We start from the raw sequence: 20,161 nt of genomic DNA, 5'->3' as shown, positions 1-20,161 counted from the left end.
TAACATCTGGATGTGAACACTGGTGAAGCTGACTGTTGTCTATGTTCTCTCTGCAATCTGACTAAAAAGCAGAAAAATAAGTGTGTAAGCAGTGGAAAAGCAATGATGCATTTAAAACTGTATTCAGGTTTAATGGCCTCAGGGGAGATACATAATATTTTTATTTTTATAAAGAGTCATGAAACATTCTGCTGTCCTCAAATGAAATAGACTGCTGTATATGGGCTACAAAAGTTTACCCCCATGAGTAACTATCCATGCACATCTCTGTTTTCTGTAATGGGGCAACTACTGTGAGTAAACTTATTCCCACATGTGAAGTGTTCTCCCAAGTGAGACCTATAATCAGAGAAATGCTTTTTGTATAAATGGCATTCTCAATTCCAGCAGCTCTGGTGCACACAGCCTTTCCTTGCTGATAACATTATTTTCTATAACTATTTCTGCTTACACGGTAAGTTACCGTAATGGTGAAAATTACTTTTTAGGTCCATGGAGAATAGCACAAGCATGCATTTACTCAAATAAATATAATTATAACTGTGAATACTGCTTTTTTTTTTTTTCCCCTGTGCACACAGCTTGGGATCAGAGCTTCTCTGTGCCACTAGAAAAAGCTGGTGACTACAAAACGATGTGTTGGATGTTGCAAGAGTTAGGGCTTCCCTATGTAGAACAGCAGAGACTGAAAAGGCATCATGCAGAGCTAGGCTGTGCAGAAATACCAGACTCCAGAAGAAAGAATAATATAGATTAGAAGCTTCACATATCTCTTACCTCATTTCTCACCAGCCAGGGATCCCTCCTACTTCTTGTCCAGGCCCATTCATGGTAGGCATGGTCAAACTGGATATATACAAAAGCAGCCGTAAAGTGATGGTGCTTGTAACCCATTTGGCAGTTCACAGAGGGGCACCGGGCATGAATCTGCTGGGTTGTGGAAAGGTCTTTGGCAAGAGAGCTGAATGGGAGCTCTCTAAGAACAGCACGCAGCACCGAAGTGGCCAGAGGAAGGTCGGGTTGCAGTGTCAGAGGTCTTCGCTCTGATGGTCTGAGGGGGGCCAGAGGAGGAGCCCCTTTCCAGTGTGCTGGAGGATGTGCAGCTCTAGCAACAGGATGAACTAACTTTGGGTAAACTCTGCCTTGCTGTGATAGTGAAAAGGTTTTACAACTGAGCACATGGCTGTTGCCAATCACTCTTTGCCAGGTCAAGCACATGCTTTTTGGATGGCTTCCATACCCACTGGCACCTGAAATTTAACAAGCAAGTGCTTGCAGTGCCTTGTAATTAAAAGTGAAAAGTACATGTGTCCAGTGCCAAAAAGACAAGAGAAGGCTGGGAGACATGTTGTTCTGACCTGCTTAGCAACAGAACAAAGATGAGGCGTTCTGCTTTGTTGGGTCTAGTATGATGGCTTATCCCACTCCTCTGCATGCAAATTGGATCCAGCTTGGGATTTGGCATTGTGGGCAGGTTAGGACAACAGCCTTAGAGCATCTGGGTTCTTTTCCCAGCTCTGTTTTTACCTAAAACCTTAGTGCTGTGATATATTTTCACTCCCCACCTGCCAAGGAGGATGGTAGAGTGGTTTTCCTTGAGGGACTCTTGCTCTGAAGCCAATTTAGCCTTGATTTGCTCCTGATCCTCAGGGCATCCTGCAAGGTGCATCTGTGCTCTCGGACAGCTGCTGGAGGTGGTAATTAAATGAAGCTCTCTCCCTAYGGGATGGGGTGTGTGAGCTTGGCATTCTGTGAGCTGTTTGTTCTGGTATGGCAATTTATGGCAGGGATGACTGCAATGCCAAGAGCCTATTTTAATTTTGTACAAATCAGAACAATTATATGTAGTTATAATCTAAATATAATTAAGTATGAAAACCAATGGAGGTCACAAAGATTAACTAGGCTATTCACTGTAAACAAGCCTAATAGTCTGATGTGCATCTCCTTATGGATGACAAGGTGATGCTGGTCAGTCTCACAGTTTCCCCAAAGTCTTCCTCTTATCTCCATCCTCTTTAATATTTTCAAGAAGCCAGTGAAAGAAATGGCAAGATGCTTTCATCTCAGATGTGTACTCTTCCCTGACTGAGTCAGCTGTGTGTAGCAAACGCTGGGACTGTATATTCCAATTTCATATTTCATGTCTGAGTGTAATACTAATATGTCATGTATGTAGATTATTCATCCTCACAGGCAAGACTTGTACTCCCTTGAACTACTGGTCCCAAGTTCTATCCAGATAATGTCACACTGAGTTGGTTGTAGCTAGAAATCATAGTTTTGTTTCTGACAGTGCCAGGATTCTGCTGAGGGGCTCTTCAAGTTAACAGTGAACCTGGGTTTGTGCACTTGGTCCTGGTGGGTAGGGGGTACTGTTTGGACAGCAGGTTTGTGTTTGCATCATTTCTCATGGACAAAATGGTCTTGATATCTACCCAGGGTATTGTTGTGATTGTTCAGACCAGTCATGAGATTTATGATGAAACTCATTCGCTCTTACTTTTGAAGATGGGCTATCTAAATGAGTCTTTAACAAGGAGACAGCTGAATAATCACATTGCAGAAGAGGAAATTGTGAAAATAACTATTGATAAAACTATTTCACAATTGTGAAATTGTGAAAATAACTATTTTTTCCAGACTTCACGTGATTCCAAGATGTTGAAAATTTGGAGAAAAGCTTGCTCTGCAGCAAGTTATCTGCCACAGTGGGCTGCTATTCACTGAAATTTTATTCACATGAGTTCTGGCCTGTTGAAGGTAGCAGTGGCCTCTAGCTGAGCACATTCTTAGCATGAATGTATCCGTGACTACGTTTTCATATGACTCCAAATGTGTAATGGAAGCAAATGTGTCAGAGAGCAGGACTAAACAGTAACTGGAGAGGTTCAAGGAAGTGTAGCTAGGAATAGAGAACTGTTCCAAATAAATATAAATACATGAAGCAGTAAGTTCTTATTCAGGACAATAAGAAAGTAGATTATTATATATGGAAGATACAATAGTAGCCAAGCAAGTATGAGTATCACAATGAGCACATTTGTTTTCATTTCATAGCATATTACCCTTCATTTTGTCATGATATTCATCTTTCATGTACCCTTTATAAACGGCAAAGCCCTTTACAAAGAAGGCATTGGGCTTGCATGCAGCCTGGAACAGCAAGACGTGCTCTGATTATTCTCTCAGGCTTGGAACGAAGGGGACCCAGAGTTGGGGTCTTCTGACTTCAGCATCAGAGATCTGTGCTGTCTTCTCAAACCAACTTACCCGAGTCCACAACTGCATACTGTAGCACAGGCAGGCTGTGGAGGAGATCCACCCCAGGAGACAGATACTCACAGAAACTGCTGTTAACATATAGATGGCTCAGTGATGAGCAATGGGATTCTGCAGGCTAGAGGTTGGTTTGTAATTACAGAGAAGTCCCAGTGAAAAGGAAGATCTGGAGAGAGGTTAGCATGAAGTGCCTGAAAGCTCTTGAGAGGGCTATTTGGCTCTTTCTTCACAGTACATATAATGCAGACCTGTTGCAAAAGTTTCAAGAAACTCTATTTCGTTGCTCAGTTTCTATGGGTGTCTGACTCATTTTTCATTATCCGATAATAAATACAGTAGTGAAAGTCACCTTTAACACTTAAAGATTGCTTGGATTTTATGGGATTGTATTGAAGTGAGCGCCAAGGTATAAAAAGCCTTATGGTTGAGGTACTTTTATAACACATGCTTCATAAACCCTTATAAAGTGAGTGCAGTGCACTTCATCCTGTAAGAATACAGTGTTATGGTTCTGAGGGATGGTAATCTGATGATATATTCATTAATTAAATCTGTTATTAATGTTAATTTTCAAGCAATAAGAAGTGAAGTTATAAGAAGTTGAAATGGGGCAGGTCCAGAAAATTTAGCCGTCAGGAAAGCTCAGTGTGTCTTCACTGCTTGACTGATGCCCACAGGTTGTCCTTAACATTAAGGAAGCTTTTGAGCCTTGCAAACCAAGGCGGAGACCCAAATCTGGTCTATCCCGTAAGACAAGGGATTGCAATGACTCTTCTTCTCCTGGGACTCAAAGTTAATAATTACATGGAAGCTGTTGTCCTCCACATGGCTGTTTTATTTATTTGGCTCCCAGAGAGCAGATGCCCCTCTCGCCATGGCTGTTGATCACTAAGGAATGGCGTGGGTATGAGAGCTGATAACCTTCTCATCCATGCACGTGCTGTCCTCCAGCCAGTGTTGGCACATTATGCCAGAGCTTGAGAGAAGATTTCTTCATTGCTGAGCTTGTGTGTGAATAAATAGGACTTCTCCCTAGAGCAGATTTTTTTCACTGATGTCTTCCAGGTCCAGTCTCAAAGGTACTTTGTGATAGTTGCATCTTCTTACTCCACAGAGATTTTTCCCTGTCTGACTGATGCTGGTGACTGGAAAGTGGTGACTGATCTTGGTGACTGGAAAGCACAGTTTGGCTTCTGATCTCTTGATTCTTGCAGAAGTCAGTATATGTCCAGAGCAGTGAGCGGGTATCTAGCACTTTCTGTGCATCTTCTGTAAAAGCTTGTGTAAAGTTAAGATGTTCTTTTTAAACCAGTGCAGAATCCTGCAAAGCTATTCTTTAGCTTAAAGCTGATTTATATGGGTGTTTCTTTTGCTGGATAAGTAGAGAGTTATTTGTGACACCAGTACATTTTTATCTTGGAGGATTTTGGGCTGGTTTAGTGAATTGAAATTTTTTAATTGGACTAACTCATGTTGGGGAAAGAGGAAAGAAGGATGAGGTTTTGTCTGCAATGAGTTGCATCTGTCCTCCATGGGATTGGCACAGAAAGGCTTCAGGGGTGCTGTAGCTGTATTCTAAAGAGGTTGATGTTGTGTATATATCTCTGAGGGCATCGTTTAACCTGCAGACCACGTATATTGTGGTAATGATGTAGGAGAGGAAGAATGGGAAGAGAATGAATAACCAGAAACTTGCCAGTGAGAAATTTCAAATGGCCAAACTTTCATCTGAAATGATTCAGTAGGAGAAAGGTAGTTTTTCCATAAGAAGTTTCCAAACTATTGATGTTTGAACATATTTGTGTTGAACTGATGTTTTGAAGGAAAAAAATGATTTTTGTATCTCTAAGCCTTTAAATGTCATTTCACTTTGGTTTTTCAGTTTCAAAAAAATAAAAGGACATCATAAGTCCAAACAAAGCAAAAATCCTCACTTTGCATTGACATTTCAGCATAAAGTGTTGAAACTCTTTGTCTCTTTAAACTCAAAGCTAATATGAAACTATGTGGGGAAGCGGACTTAACTCCAGAGGTTCTGTGGGATCCTACAATCCTGTAAGTGTTTTAAGGCAAAATGGGAAAGGAAAAAGAAGCTTTTTTCATCAGATTCGTATTTTCCTATTGTCAGTTTAGATATAGTCATGTCCACAGTAGGAATATCCTGTGTTAAAAATCCTGACTGACCTTAGAAAGGACCCCAWGTGCTTTTGAGTTGAAGGTTTAGTGTAAAGAAAAGCCTTCTTTTCACTTGTAAGCTGAGCGCATTCAGTATGGAAATCACTGTGTAGGTGTTAACAGGAAACCTTAAGCTTCTGTCTTTGCAGCAGYTTGTTGCAGAACTACTTTTTCAGTTGCAGAACAGGACAACGCAGTACTACAGAGCAAATTACTCATACAGTACTAAGGAACCGGGATCCTTTGTATCTTGGATCTTTGTATGGAGGCCTGGGTGGTTTGTAGAGTGGCTTTTTTTTCTTTTTCTAATGTTCTGTTTATTTCTTTTTAAAATAGCACTTTATATTGGCAAACGAAAATGTGACTGGGAAGTCTGAGAAAGACCGTTTATGAAAAGTGCATTAAAAGTGAAGAGGAAAATCAGAAGGCAGTACATAATGGTTTAATGCTATCTACTTATTTCTGGGAACAAAAGGCATTTATTTTGGACCTGTCTTCTTTATTCATTTACTGTGATGCTTCCTGCTAATGTAGCTCAGTGGTACTATTGCTGCAGATATTGTACCTATAAAACTTCTCAGTGCTGATTTAAAGAGATGCGCTCTGGTAATTTACAATCAAAATTTATGTTGGTTGGAAAAAGTAAAATAAAGGGATTCAATGAAAGCTAATGTTAATAAAAATGCTTTTTATATAGCAGGCTGTTTCAATTTTTGTCCAGAGGCATTTTATTAAAAGATTCAGCTGCATGTAAAACAGATCTCTTGTGTTGGGAGAAGACAGAACCAGGGAGCAAGATAAAGCTGTGGAATCTGATGCTAGGGATGCAGGTAATGGGCTGAAGGGTTGGAGGTGCTGTGCCACTGCCCTCAGACAGAGATAATGTRTCAAGCAGGCCTGGCAGGGAGAGGGCACAGCCATGGCAGGTGCTGGGAGGAGAACTGAGTGTAAGGTATGGGGGCCTAGGACATAACCTAGGCAGACAAGTCCAGGCAGATAGGAGCTCTATCTGCCTGAAACTCCAAGCCGGTGAGGGCTGGAGCATCATGTAGTGCTGTGCCCATGAGACGTGTGCTAGCTCATTTCTCGTGTGGTTCAGTATTAAGCTTCTGGATCACAGTATTGCATTTTGCTAGCTTGGAGCAGAGGAAGAGGAGTGTGTAATCATTTTTATTCATCCCCCTGGACATACCCTCTGTGAAACCAATGCTGGGGAAGGTGTTTGCATTARTCGAAAGGACACAGTTGGGATTTTAATTTGGGTAGCAGGAGCTCATGTTCTCGGGTACAAATCCTGCTTTAGTTTTTATTATATCAGCCCCATCAGAGGGCATGACAGTTCAGTGGATCTGTGCTGTGATGTGGTGTGACCTTTCTTCCTCCCCGCTTTTGTATTTATTACCAGCTCCTTTAAGGGTCCTGCMCATTCCCCTCTTTGCCAAATACAAGTGGCTCTTAGCTACTTCTGTCATTTATGTACCAAGTGCCTTGTGGCAGGGGTAGGTAAGACATCTCCCCTCCCTATTCTTGCTGCTTGCAGCCTGTGCTGCTTGTTTCCTGGGGTAATTCCCCTTGAAGTATTCAGAGGTGGGGGGTGTTTCCTGATGACTTCTGAAGATCTCAGTCTGTATGTTGTGATTAACGTTGTTCTTACAAGGAACTTGGTGGCCTCTCAAAAGAATCGTCCTTTTCTGCAGTTGGGCTGAACTGGAGCTCATTCAGAGCAGCTCTGCATGTGTCATCRTTGCCCCTAAAGCTCCTACTTCACTGCTATTCAATAGCTCTCTAGACTTACAAATGACCATCCTCAGCCAGGCTGCTGAGTATCTTCCTAGTCCCAGGAACTGTTCCATTCACAAAAGGAGATACATCGCATACCAGCAAGCTCTCTTGGCATTTGCCTCCCATGGAGTTACCTACAGCTCCGTCAGATTTCTGATTTTCAGCCTGCTGTGTTTTGTCTGGTCCTTGCCATTTATTGCCAACTGCACTTTGGAGGCCGGACTGTGTAGGCTCTAGAGGAAAATGGAGGTAGTATAAACCATCTCATCTCAAGTACGTTTTCAAGGACTTCCCCTTAGCAGTAATCAATCCTGTTTCCCTTTCCCCTCTCCACTTACACTAGAGAAAGCAACAACTGAAAATAATATTATATATTCTAGAATGTAGCAAGGTGAAATGTAATTTCCTCTTTAATAAAGGCTGCCATTTAATTTAATATTATAGAAAATGATTAGATCTTAAAAACCTATAAATTACATTTGACAACTCTCTGGTGCTCCTCTGCTGTTCCTTATGGCRATTATAAATGGCAACACAGGGTACTGGCAAAAATGCTCATTCTGACTGGAGTTTGTTTATTGGCTCTTAATGAAAAGCRATTAATCTAAATCACTACTAGGGTGGATCCTTCACCCTGGCCCCATAATAAGAAGTGGCAGTTTTAGGCCTTTGACAAATGCACTACTATTTCACCTACCAAGAGTTGTCCCTCCTTCCAGTAGAAAGAAGACAAACAATAATAAAATAAAGCCAACAGCCTCCCACTCTTATCTCCCTGCTTGCCACATCTCTGTGTCCCTTCAAACGTAACAAAACTACGGACCAGTCCTAGCTGCAAAACCAGTGGCCTTTTGTTTGTTACCCTGATTGCGCCTCCTGTTTCTTCCAYGTGGCCTTGCCTGGAAGGCTGCATGGTAGCAGAGATGAGCTAATGGCAAAAACTGGCACTTGGGTAGGTTCTTCTCTCCATTTGAAGGAAAGGTTGCAGGAGTCTTTTTCAGGGTTGCTAACAACACTGGGTGAAGGGAGTGGGGATGACTAATGTGAGGGTGCCTACAGAAGATGCGACTGTTGTCCATCTCTTCTAGCTTTCTCTTTCTCCTTCCACCAAGGCTGACTGTTAATCTTCCTAGCTTGATGGTTTTATTGTTTGATCTTGCAGCCCCTGCTATGTCCCCAGGGAACAAATTGCCTGGATTTGTGAACCATCTGGTGGAAGCAACACCTTTCCCATCTCATCTGACCTATTTCTTGAGCAACCCACTGATATGTCACTGACCATGTGTGAAAGGGTAGAGTGGATTTTGTTGCGTGTGTACTGCATCAGGTCTATGCAGCAGTTAACTGTTGCAAGCTCCTTACCTGAGGGCAGAACTCTAACAGTGACCTTATAATACATGGTGTTATTAACTTTGTAACCTTTTGTGACATCAGGTGGAAAATCTCTTTATTCTCCTAGTAACCTTTCTCTTAAAAATAAGGTCCCTCTGGAATATCTTGTTATATTGGCAATCTTGCATCCTTTTTCCATTCTGCAGATGCAAGCAATTTTTACTGGGAAAGTATATTATGATTCTCTCTCTGACACAGGCAATATGCTGTGGATGAACAGGGATATACTTAGAGGCCAAAATGCCTTTGAAGTCTTAAGCCACCAGTAATAGAAAAAGTGAGTTAAAACAATAGGGAAACCATTCTTGTTTGGATCAAAATGAAGTATGTATTTTGATCTGATTAGAAAGAAGAAACTTATCAAAGCCTCTTTCTTGGTGGAGACCATGAGGGCCTAGTCTCAAGACTTGTTCCCAAGGAACTGCTCTCCTGTGGGAGTGTTTCCCATTTCCCATGCTGTGCAGCAGAGCACAGTGCGGTGCACTCTCTCAAGGCTTGTAGGTTAGCTTTCTGTGTGAGCAGTGGGGGCTGCTTTTTGAGGCTAGTAAGTGGTATTTGTGAGATGCTGAAGGAGCTCTGAGCTCAATAAGCTAAACTCATAGAGATGGCTTCACCCTGGGACAACATTCAGTTTTAGTTTTAAAGGCCCTTTGAATTTCTTAATGGAAAGGATCAGAAACAAAAAATTGCTTTGAAGCCTCTGAAACAAATTTCCTTTCCTCTCACAATAAATATAGTTCATTATGTGGGAACAAGTGTTCAAACTTATATGCGTCTCCTGTTTTGTGTCTCAAGYCCCTACACGAAACGGAAAGGTAGTTTCACGTTTGCGTTGTATTAAGTTTCGCTTTGTGACTTATTAGCGTTAATGAGGAAATTAAGATTGAACAAGTGCTGAAGTTTTTGATTGAGCAGGGTGTAGCACACCAAAGGTCTCACCAGTCCTCTTAACTGATTTGCTGTAATTAAATAGTTGCTGTCAAAGTTAGTGTCTCCCCATCATAGTCTTGATGTTGGAGCTCTACGAAGTCGTATAAGAAAAAGTTTACTTGGACGTGGCTATGTAACAAAACTGCGTTGAATCTCAGTTTTGCAGGTAGCTAAAAGGCAGGTTCTGGTTCTGTTTCCTGTCGAAAACCAGTTTCTGTGTTTGTTTCAGCTACTGTATCAATAACCTGCTGTGTTAAGCACAGCTCTAATTTATTTCCCACTGTTTGCCTTTATTTTATGGTACTGGCATTTGCTTTAATGTGATGTCGTTTTCTCCAGATGTTAATAAGATGGTGTTAATGTTTCCCCAATGTTTTTCTTGATAACGTTTACCTAGAGCATGGCATCTGATAATATGGAATCAGCCCATTTTATAATATTGGCTATAATTTTCTAATTAAAATCAGAGGCACAGAAGTGTTTTCCTACCTGTGCAAATTGAGGTCATATAYTTTCCTGCACTTGGGGAAAATTGTGTTTTTGTTGAGTATCAAATGAACATCTACTGTATAGATTGGAAGTGTGATGTGTGAGATCATGTATCCATGTTTACGCAGACACAGACATATACACACACACACGCACACACTATTTTCAGATCCCAGCAGCAGATCCAGCATTCTCTGTTTGGAGGGGCAGGGGGAAGGAAGGCAGGGCGAGAGGCAGGGAGAGGGAGAGAAAGAGAGAATTCTGCATTCAGAAAGAGAGGTGCTAGACTGAAAATGCACGAGGAAAGCCTGATGTGGCTGGGTGAAGTTGCTATACCCAACCAAAATCAGCTTTAATATCAACACAGAATTTTTCATTCTTGTCGAGCTTTCTGAATTTCTTTGGACAAAAGTAAAATGAATAGAAAGAATCACGGAACTGATCAATGAGTGAATCACCAAAAACTGGAAACCAAACTAAAAAGAACAGACTATTTCGGAAATCCTATGGGCTGTTTACACTGTTAGCAATATTCTGAATACATCTAATAGGAATCAGTGCTATATAACCTCACTCTTAAATGGTGTTCAGTTTCACTTTTCCAATAACACTCTTCTCTCCRTTTTCCTACTTAGATCATGCTTCTTAGTGACCCAGAGATTGAGAGCAGCATACTGATCAGCTCTGACGAAGGGGCCACCTACCAGAAGTACCGGCTGAACTTCTACATCCAGAGCTTGCTCTTTCACCCCAAGCAGGAGGAGTGGATCCTGGCCTACAGTCTGGATCAAAAGGTGAGCAACTGATTTCAGTTTCAGTGATTATTGTGCAAGGCATTGAAAGGGACAGTGTCTAGAAACTCCCATCTCCAGAGATGGTGAAGAAATTATGGTGTACTTTGCTACTCTCTCCTTGCAGTCACGTTTGCAAAGCCCACCCAGTGACACCAAGGCAAACTTGCTGAAGGGAGTGGTGTTGTAGAGAGATCACTATGGATATGGAAACTTTAGTAATGGTGATAGAAGAAAAGATGAAAAGAACCTGAGATTTGACATGACAAGTGGAGCTGTTCTAAAAATCTATTAATTTATAGGTCTCAGAGATTGCTGAGCTGTCTTTGAGAATCCAGCGCTTTGAGGCTTAGTGGGTCTGTAACAGCTGGCTGTTGTGAGCGAAGGGATGCTCTTTCTGCTTGGAACTGAACTCGATTAATCTGAAAAAATAGTGAGTAGCAACAAATGAGGAACTCTGTGCTACTTTTAAAGTCACTTTGCAGTGCCTTGTGTTAGTGAGACACCTCTTCAGTCTGTTACTCTATCCTTAGCAAGTCTGCTTTTATATAGCACTCGTCTGTCTTGAAAGGTGCTGAGCAATGCAGGTACAATGTGACCTGTAAAGTGTTGTGGCTCTAAAGGGTGCACTCCGGTTCGAAACAACAGTCCCCACTACAGTGAAAAGCAAAGGCACAAACCAGATGATCAGGCCACAAATTCTAGAAGACCTGAAGCTTGTCAAGCTTTTCTCTTTCTTCTCTTCTGTTTCTGTCAGCCACAGGCTGTGGAAAGTAAAAATGTGCTGAAGAGCCACTTTAAGTTTTTCTCATTAAACTGTCAAGCGTGTGTGTGTGTGCGTGTGCATTTTGGGTGAGATTTTCAATTCCTACCGTCATTTTGAGAGTTTGTTAAACTAGTCAGGCTCGCTTCCCTGATATATGACAATACTTCCCAAATTTTGGACCTCTTGTATTTGACAACGTTGCCTTTGAAAGGTTAGTGCAAGTCTCTACCTAGGTTATTGAGGATACAGTTGAATAAATTACATAATCTACTCCTGCTACACTTCCCAACATAACCTTTCCAGCCCCTTGTTAACAGAGTGCTATGGCAGGCACCAGGTGTTTTGCTGTAATGCTACTGATGATGCCTGAGTGACATTTGCAAGCACAAAGCTATTGTAAATAGACTCCTTCCATAGTATCACGTACTTATTGTATGAAGGAGTTAGTCAAATGTCAAATAGTTTTGTGCACTCAGATGTTCAGTGTAACAGGGATTTTGAAGTAGGCTAGAAAGACCAATCTATTTGTTTGATGTCACTGAATGGTTTGCTGCCACTTTTAAACTGGAGGTAAAGATTTTAAATGGCACTGGTGTTTGTACAGAGACAGCCTGAAAGAAAGAGACAGCTGATGAGGCACATTGATGTGAGAAGCCAGGTATGACGTGCTGAGTATGTTTGCAAAGAGATCCACCTGTAGTGAGTTTGAAGCATCTGCTCTAGGGTTCAAACAGTGTGATTCTACTTCCAGCACTTTGTGGTCTTTTTATGACATGTTAGCAAGGGAAAGAGAAATCAGAATATAAACTATGCACATACGCTTGCCTGTGAGGTGGTGGTTATGCTCTCCTCGTCCAGAGCTGCTATAATGGCTTAGGAGTATTTTTGTTCCTGCTCCTTCAATATAATGCACATGTGGAGAGTGGAGCCTACCACAGCTGTTCTTTTCTACCCAGAAAAGAGCCAAGAAAAGTGAAGTGCGAGTTAGAAATGCCCTGAGGCTGCTTGCGTTTTATCCCAGAAACTGAACAAATTTGTCCACAATGCAAGAGCAGAGATCAGGCAAAGGTGGTCTGCAGCTTGTTGATCGAATAAAAGTGGATCAACTGGAAATCAGGCCTTGCCTTTATGTCTGCTTTTGCATGCAAGGCACACTCATGATGCTTTTCTTCTGGGATCTAAGTAGCAGTGTTCAGAAAGACAGCCTCAAGTGCTAGTTAAATGCTGATCCTCCAGTGGAACTATGGAGGCAGTGCTTTCTCCTGTTTGCTTAAAGTAACGTGGTTACAGTTTATCAGCCACTTCCTGGCTTAGAAATAGCCATAAAAGAATTGTGTCCCCCTGTCTCAGGATCACACAGCTTCGCTGCGATTGCAGTTGTTGCAGAGATGTGGGCAGCGCTGTTGGAGCACAAAGGCAGCGCTATAGATTGTGGCAGTGATTGTGGCAGTGGCTATGTGAAGTCCCCAGACTGAAGTGATCTGAAAGGACAGTGTGATACATTCCAGCCCGTCTGGAAGCAGTGGACCTGTCAAAGCTGAATGGGAACCGGAGGTCAGCCATGAACATCTGTTAGATGGGAGTTAGGTTGATGTCCAAAAGTGTCTTTTGAGTTAAGAATCCCAAATCAAGCCACATCTGGATCTTGCACCTTCACACTGCCATGTTGTGGCCTCTCTCCCAGCTGTGCCCCCATGTGCCACAGGCAACAATCTCTTCTGCTGACCAGTGGTGTCAGGAGCTCCTAAAGTAAGTGGCCAGAGAGGCTATGGTGATGCTCTGCAGTTTGAGAAGTCTACCTAAAGAGATGCCATGCCCCTGTCAGAGGTTGCTTCTCCCATTACAACCTAGTTCTGCAGGTCCTCCTCTGTCCCTTGCCTTTATGTCCTTTTTCATGTGGTGAAGCATGAAACGGCCTGGCCCAGACTACGTAGTGCTGGACCAAAAAGCACTTGCTTTCTCACTTTGTGTAGCCAGGTGTTGGGGATACAGCTGTTCTGAAACTCACTGCAGACCTGCCAAAGGCAGCCCAGTGCTGAGAACTGTCAGGTACTTTTTGATTTAAATGCGTGAGGGCAATAAAATAGAAAGCTTGTCATTATCTTGGAACCTGCAGCTAATACTCATCCATAGATAGCACGACAAAGGAGGTGCTGATGAAAGTCAGTGGCTTACTCTATGCTCAGCAGTGCAACTGCTCTCATGGTGGGTGACCATAATCCACCACCATCTCTCTAAGTGTTAGAAGTTCATTTGACCTTTAATGTCTATCTGTAGTGATTACTTTGGAGACAGATTTAAAAATGCAAATAAATCTGAAAGCAAAGTAAATAAATACAATTTTACTCCCAGTGGCAGAAACAATTAAGGGAAGATCTAATCCATCCTCCCAGAATTGTGAACGTGTAAACGAGTTTGCAAATCTCATTCCATTTCTTAGATTAAAAAAAAAAAGCTTTCAGATTAATATTAATTTTATGAATTTTCTTTCAGTTAAAAATAGTAATAAGGTGTTGTATGCAAGCTGTGATCAACCTGGAAATTAATTAGTGATGAATCCAAAAATGCATTTCACCCAGTATGTTGTTCCATACAATATAATGAAATATCAACATCTAGTGCCCTACAAATAATTGATTGATTGAGTCACTGCATAGATCAGAAGATCTGAAAATTGTTTTGTGTATAAAAATAGAAAACAATATTAAAAAGTTTTTTTGTGAAATGAAAACACTCAACATTTTTGACCTTTGCATTGGAAAGTTTTCTGCTGAGGTCCTCTGACCTACAGCTTCATTGCTGTAACATAAACCTTTTTTTTTAATCACTCTCCTATTCAAACCATTCTGTCCCTCTTTTTAGCTAACTTCTACACGTTTGAGAACAAATGCTTTTTCTCCAGTTTATCAAAATTATCTTGAGTTCTGAATTATGTCCTCTAATGGACTTGTTGTCCCTTCCAGTTTGGTGTTTCCTGCAAATTTAGGAGGTGTATTCTCTATTCTAAGACACTAATGAACAGATGGAATAATATAGAGTCCTATGAGACCCTTGTGGAACCAGAATCAATGTATTTCCCCAGTCTGACAGTGGATAAGCGATAACTTTTCAGAATATGGCATCACAGTTAGTTTTGTACTCAGCAAATAGTAATTTCCTATAGTCCTTTAGCTTGTTCAGGAGAATGTCATGAGCATTCGGAACAAGTGTACAGATCCTTGATATATAAGGCTTGTCCTTCCTTTTCCGAGCAAGTGATGCCTTTCTGTGGTAATACTCCAGTCATTAATTTTCCCAGCCAGTCTCTATTATGCCAATATTATGTGTAATTTTGGTCATAAATTGATGTTTCCAGCTTCTCCTGTTGCTCCCTCTTAATCCCAGCCTTGACATTCAGGCATGGAAGATGCTGTGCAGATTGACTTACTTAGGTTTTTATACTTACCTGTGGACTTATGTTACCAGTCTCATGTGATCTTAGTTTAAAGTCTAAACCTTGCAGCAATCTTTTGTCCAGAAATGACCTTCCCTTTTTTAAGAGGTGGAGCCCATCTTTTCTTAACAGTACTTCTCCTTGGGATATGATTTCATGCTTGAGAAAGCCAAAGGCTTTCTGACAACATTATTTCCTCTATCAACTGAAAGAATCAAATATGTCATTAGTTGAGCCCCCAAATCTTTTATTGCTGCTGCCAAATTTGTATAGTCTCTTTTTCCTGCTTGGGACTATTCTGAGGAGCAGGGGAGAAGATTCAGTGAAGGAGATGGACCTCAGCAGGCTGTCTAAATTTTTTTTTTTTTCCTGGGGCTTCTGGTCACTTTATTCACTCAAGGACAAGTCACAGCCACCACCACTTGTTTACCCTTTGAAGTATCCAAAGAGTAATTGAGGATACTTCCTCAGTAGCAGGCAACACAACATATCTGTTCCTGTTCTTAATTCTCCTAGCTAATTGTGACCTTGTGCCTTGCTAACTCTCTTGTGTTATCAAATACATGGAGTATGGCTGAGTCAAGAAATCTGTTTGTGTGGGCAGGAGCATGTACCAAGCCTGTAGCCCTGATGTCTTCTCACCACATAGGAAGTAGAAACATGAGGAAGTTCTTCAGGGCTTTAAGAAAGCATGGGTGGGTGTACTACACCCCTCTGAGCAGCATTGTAGCATTGTGCAATTACCAGGCCATGGGAGATTAATTGCATCTTATGAGTTGAAAATCTTGGATCTCTTCCTAAGAGCTTTGTGTGTGTCTTCTTTATTGATAAGATAGTGTAGTCGGATGTGCGGATGTGTTGATTCTGTAAATGGCGCCCTGTGGGCTTTGACAGAAGGTGGATGCTATGTAAATATTATGGCTGTTTTTGTTGTGAGTCAGACTGGGTCTCGCTAGTGCCTGTGTTGGCACTTGGATGTATGAGCCAACAGAAAGGGAAAACGGGGCTTCATCTTCCAAAAAATGACCCTGAGCCATTTTCACAGATTTTCACAGAAAAATATATGGGAGGCCATTTTAAATGACCCTCATATCACAGTGTGATGGAAAGAAGGATATGTGAAAAAGGTGTGATTCTCTCTGTTGGAAGGCATTGGAACTGCTTTACAGCGTACTGCGGAAGCTCAGAGACTACCTGTGTATACGTGAATTGTAATTTTCATAGCTACAGTTCATAGTGGCTGAGAATGAAGATCTTGAATTGGCCCCATTTGGCCTGGAATCCAGTCACTCATCTGTCCAGCTTCTGATAGCTTGGCACACCCATGTTCAGCTCTTTGATTTGTCTTCTGTTGAAAAGCAGACTTGTATTTCTGGTACTGATATTTAAAGTGCCTTATAATTTGTTTCATCTATCCAAGGAACCAATTAATTCTCGATAAGCTCAGCTTTCCACCCCCGTGATACCCTTATGGGGAATGGATCAGTCTGGAGATAGAAATGGAAGAGAGTTTTCAGCTCCATGGAATTTATCTCAGTGACTTTGAAACTTCTCAGAGCAGCATGCACAGCTCTCTTGCTTGAATATTTGTTTAAAAGATAATTAAAAAAGAAAATATTAGGGAATTAGGGAAAGAGAGATTTAAAATATTTCAAATCGCTGTTGTTAAAAGGAGAAAACTATGCAAAGAGATACAGTCCCACTGTTCCTTGCAGGCCAAAATGTGATTGGGAACCTGCTGGGAGTAGATGGGAGACTGAATAATTAATAACAGACCATCTGAAACTCCCCAGCTACACCATGATGAATGTGAGAGAACTGGATAAACAAGAAGTTTGGTAATCAGTGCCTTTTCCCTCCATAGGGCTTAATCTTCAGCAGGAAGTGAACAGAAAAAAGTGGGTATCTTAATATCATCTTGAATGAGGTGATAAATAAAATGTGCCGGATAAGACCCTGCTGTATCACTGAGTTGCACCTGGCAGACAGTATCAGGTCTGGCTGGGGAGATTCCTTCAATGTTGGAGACGTGGCAAGTTATGATCTGAAAATTGAATGTGTTTTATGTCAGAGCCCTGACTATCTTGATTAGACACTGCTGAATTTATCAAAAAGGATCGCAGATAACACTGTGACTACCTGGGAGAGTTTTAATAGCCCAGACACGCAGAGCCAGAGCCCCAGAGGCAGTGTGGCAGTGTCTCCCAGCTGCCAGGTGAAATTATCTTCTGGAGTTTGAGCCCAGGCTCCCAGGACAGTGTTAGGCACCAAGGTTGGGATTTTTTTGACAGTGTTGGGGTGGATAGGTATAAGCAAGTCCTCCTTCCATCAGCATGGCTCGGGACCCCACCTCTTGAGTAAAACTCAGCTTTTCTAAGCAAGATGTCAACATTACATTTAACAAGGAGAAAAAGCTCTTTGTGCTCCCGCGTGGCCCCTCGTGGTAGAATCGCTATTTCATTGTATGACGTGAGAGAACACACTGGGGCTCATTTCTCCTCATGGCTCATTTGACATCCGAAGAGCGTGATGGCTGTGGTTCCAGCCCTATGGATACAATATTCAGCTTTCAAATTTGTATTGTACCATCACTCTGACATTTGAGCACCCTGCAGAGTAAAGCCTCAGTCACACCTACTGTATTTGTGTTCTTCTCTCCCCCAAAGGGGAAAGAAATAGAGGAAGCTGCTACAATAACAACTCCTACAGGGCCTATCAGATTGAGGAATGAAATAATGTGACGATGTTGCTCTGCTAGAAGGAACGCTTAGTGTTTCATGTTTAGTGTAAGCCGTGTTACAGTAACTGCACTTGGGGATCTCTAGCACACTGACTGGCCTGTTGTTCTAGGTATTACACATGCATAGCAAGAAGCAATCCCTGCCCCAGAGAGCTTACACTTAAATGTGAAGCTGACAGACAAAGCATTGTCCCCAGAGTATCCATAGTGTATTCAGGCATGGGTCATTAAAGTGTTTCATTGCCTGACTACCGCTGAGGTCTGTAACAAAGTCAGAAACTGAACCCAGATTGAGCCCTGTTCCCATGACTTAACCACAAATACGCCTTTCATCTCTCTGCCTTTTGAATGCTCTTCTGAGAACATCAGGTTCTACAAAACCATCATGTGTCCTTTGCTGGACAAGCCACCTGCCAGCAGCTCTCCCAGGCAGGCAGGGCTCCATCAAACAGATAAGCTGAAATGTTAGTGCAGTAAAAAAAAGAAGGAAAAAAAAAAAAAGAAGAAAAAGAAAGAAGTCAACCCAAACCCTTGAGATTGAGAATATTTAAAGGCAACTTACGGAAGTCTCCTCTTCAATATGGTAATGACCTGAAGAATCAAAATCACTTAACTTCATTTACAAATCATGAATATGTATCAGTGCCTTTAAATGAAAGGACGACTAAAACAGATATAGTGTTTGTTCAATTCATTAAAAGGAAGACAATTTATCAGTTTTTTTCCACTCTTAAACTAAAGCTAAATGCAAATGTAGGGAAATCAAGACCTTGCGCTAATTCTGCTGCATGATGAATATTTTTATAATCCTAATTAGAACCAGTCATTTACTTCAGCAATTTCCCCCAATCTAGCCAATTTGAAATTAAAATAGATGCCTTGATTACAAAACTCATTAGCAAAGAAGCACCCTTTTCGCTAACCAGTTCATTTGGAATGCACAAACTGAATGAAGTGAGGAGCACTTGTGTTGTCAATTGCCATGAGTGAAGTGAGCCTTAATTGTTAGCATTGTGAAGTATTTGTGTTGCTGCATGTTTCATTGCAGTATAATATATCATTCATTAAATGTAACAAAAGCAGTTTTTAAATGATTTAATTAAGTGGTGTTGGTGCACCAGGTAATTTTTATAAAGTCAAATGTCACAATTGTTTGTGTTTGACGTACTGATGGGCATTACTGTCAGAAAGAAGACTTATGACTCTGCATTTATCATTCCGATTATGGTAAGCCTGGCAGTTTTAATGGGTGATGAGAAATTAAATTATGCAGCACTGGCTCTACTTCAGAAGTTCCCCAATGAATTTTGTCCTAGCAGAATAGTGAACTTTGGGCTTGTGATGATTTGTGGTGGCAAACAGAAGTAACTGCTTGTGAAACTTGATTTAGCTAGAACAGACTTTCTTATCGCTTTGTATTTATGATATAGATACTTTGTGAACAGATTTTCCTTTGAGAAGGAAAATATAGAGATAAATGAACTGAGACACATTCAATGCTTAGATGTGGTCTACTGCTAAAGAAACCTAGTTTATTGTATAAGAGAGTAAGGATCCAGTGGTTTATTGCTGGACCACAGTGAATCATGGCTATATATTGATTCTATTTGGAGACTGAGCATAGCAAGAAATGGTTATAAATACAGAAGATGGGAAAAAACATGAAGGAAAGAAAAAGGTTCAAGAATAAGAACACCAGGGGCAGGATTTATTTCACCTCACTTTGGGGATCTAAAATGTAGCCATATACACCTGAATTAGGTGTCTAGACTTCCTGTAATAGTTGGTACTGATCTACTGAATAGTGTTGGTTAATTTTTTGGAGCAAATGTAAGTGGCTGTTCTCAGATAAGGTATACTGCACCTTAGACTTCATTGACTGTATTGACTAGGCCTCTACTGGCTGTCAAAGAAGTAAGTTATATTACCCAGATTTAAATATTTGCCGTGTTGACATCTGATATTCCAAGGTAGTACAGGTAGACACCTGATGTGAAACTCACCCTGCTGTCTGGGTTTGTGGAAAATGGGTCACATGTGATATGATCCCAATAAGATCAAAGCCAAAAAAAAAAAAAAAAAGTATAAAGTTCTCTAATTTCAACTGTTGTGGCTAGGGCCTGTATTGACCCCTTGCCTAGGAGGAGAGAGTAAACACAGTGTGCAAGAAAAGATAAAATTCCCAATCCTTTGCTTTTTTCACCTCTAGTGATGGCTTATTTTCTCTCTTCTTTTTTCTGTAATCAAGAACCTTCTGTTCATAATCTCTAACAGGATTTGTTTGTGAGATGGGTGAGTTATCTACCAGGCTGCCTCAGTGAAATGAGATGAATCCAGAAGGGTTTCCCTGACCTTTTTGCCTTTTAATTCCTTCTCCCCCC

The 20,161-nt window shown here is 41.2% G+C and overlaps 1 protein-coding gene across 1 annotated transcript in view; it reads left to right on the top strand.

The window, feature by feature from the left end:
* SORCS3 (sortilin related VPS10 domain containing receptor 3) overlaps positions 1–20,161 on the top strand; it is a 337,032-nt gene that overhangs the window by 183,155 nt on the left and 133,716 nt on the right. The window contains exon 4 of the mRNA XM_026069736.1: positions 10,686–10,844. Within this exon, the coding sequence (XP_025925521.1) occupies positions 10,686–10,844 (159 nt within the window). The remainder of the gene's footprint in view (positions 1–10,685; positions 10,845–20,161) is intronic.

The sequence above is a fragment of the Apteryx rowi genome, unplaced genomic scaffold (genome assembly GCF_003343035.1).
Source record: "Apteryx rowi isolate R43461 unplaced genomic scaffold, aptRow1 scaffold_3, whole genome shotgun sequence".
In the NCBI taxonomy this organism is placed as follows: Eukaryota; Metazoa; Chordata; class Aves; order Apterygiformes; family Apterygidae; genus Apteryx; species Apteryx rowi.
Note: the sequence above shows the minus strand (reverse complement) of the source record. Positions and strands in the feature narration are given on the sequence as shown.